Source organism: Propithecus coquereli, unplaced genomic scaffold (genome assembly GCF_000956105.1).
Source record: "Propithecus coquereli isolate 6110/MARCELLA unplaced genomic scaffold, Pcoq_1.0 Scaffold258, whole genome shotgun sequence".
In the NCBI taxonomy this organism is placed as follows: domain Eukaryota; kingdom Metazoa; phylum Chordata; class Mammalia; order Primates; family Indriidae; genus Propithecus; species Propithecus coquereli.
The window spans coordinates 2107048-2108447 of record NW_012148152.1 but is presented as its reverse complement, the minus strand read 5'-3'; the positions used below and the strand labels follow the sequence as shown (position 1 = coordinate 2108447).

Below are 1400 nucleotides of genomic sequence, written 5' to 3'. Positions count from 1 at the left end.
AAAAAGAAAAAAAATAACATGTACATTATGGAAACTTCCTAAAAACAAACGAACAAACAAAAAGATACTTTAGAGGCCATATGATGAGGTAGACCAAAAAACACCCCAAAATTTTGTAATCAAAGTCCTAATTCTGTATATTGGGGAAGGTACTAAAACTGTGCTTCAGTTTTGTAATTTGTAAAAAGAGGAAAGTTGTCTCTGCTAATAAGATTGTTATATGGGTTAAATGAGATGATCCAGGTAATGTGTCTCTATTCAATGGTGGTTATTTCCTTCCTCCCCACTGGTTCTAGCCTCCAAATAAGTCAGTGAGACTACTTAATCATAAAATAATTAAATATGAAACTAAGCCAAACAAGCACCTGAAGTAATTTGTGACAGGATGTGTTTTAATTATTCCAACTTTATTCTGAGGTAACCTGTATGACAGGAAAGCACACCTTAGATGTGGTCTCTCGTACCAGGAGCAGATACTGTATGTGTAGCCTCAGTCTCTAAAGAATTAACCAGTTCTGACACCTGAGTAAAGAAAGGCTTTCTTACCTCCCAGGCAATGACTAACTCATATCTCCTTCCGCTTCTTCCACTTACGTTGGTGGGCGCTGTCTTTGGAACTGTGGATACAAATGGGTTCAGAGTGAGCAGAGTAAATAGGTGTGTACTTTTCCTTACAATAATAACACATCATGACCCTATTTAGGGTGGGTACAATTTTGAAACAAGTCAAAAGTTTGTTTGAAATTAGTATGGTCATATTAAATATTAAAACAAAATATTCGAAACAGACACCCTGCTTTCAATCTATGTGGCAAAGTTTGACACATGTATTTTCATGGCCACTTACTTCATCCCCAAACTAGTTCTCTTGTAAATGCTCTATGGTAGCAATGTCTAAATCATAAACATTAACATTATAGGTAAGGACATCTATTAATGGTTAGGTAAATTTTGTCCCTCAAATGGCTCACTTTTCTCCTCTTTGCCAATGCTGTGACTCTTTTGAGACCCTGGAAAATCTACGATCTGAGATTAGCATTACTGTGTTTCCAGAACCCCCAGGAAGCTCCAGTTTAAAGAAATCTCAGCAACAATTCCCTGGAGTGAGAACCTACTTAAGTGAATAAACATTAAAAAAAAAATTCTGTCAAGAATGAATCTCTCTGCAAACTGCAAAATTTGTAGGCACCCAGTGAAACTTTTTCAAATGAATAATTATTAAAAGAATAAATGTGTCAAAGGAATAAATTTCCTCTTCACTGCACCAAACCACAAAATCTGCAGTTGAAAGGGACCATTTTCAAATGAAGAACGGTTAAATGAAGAAAACTATTAAAAGAAATCATTTTCCAGGCTATGAGCCTGCATTAGCAATTTTACACTTCAGCATTGCCTTTCTA

The 1400-nt window shown here is 35.6% G+C and overlaps 1 protein-coding gene across 1 annotated transcript in view; it reads right to left on the bottom strand.

The window, feature by feature from the left end:
- Positions 1 to 1400, bottom strand: part of LOC105812634 (contactin-5-like) — a 115924-nt gene that overhangs the window by 87059 nt on the left and 27465 nt on the right. Inside the window, exon 2 of the mRNA XM_012647138.1 lies at positions 547 to 617. Within this exon, the coding sequence (XP_012502592.1) occupies positions 547 to 617 (71 nt within the window). The remainder of the gene's footprint in view (positions 1 to 546; positions 618 to 1400) is intronic.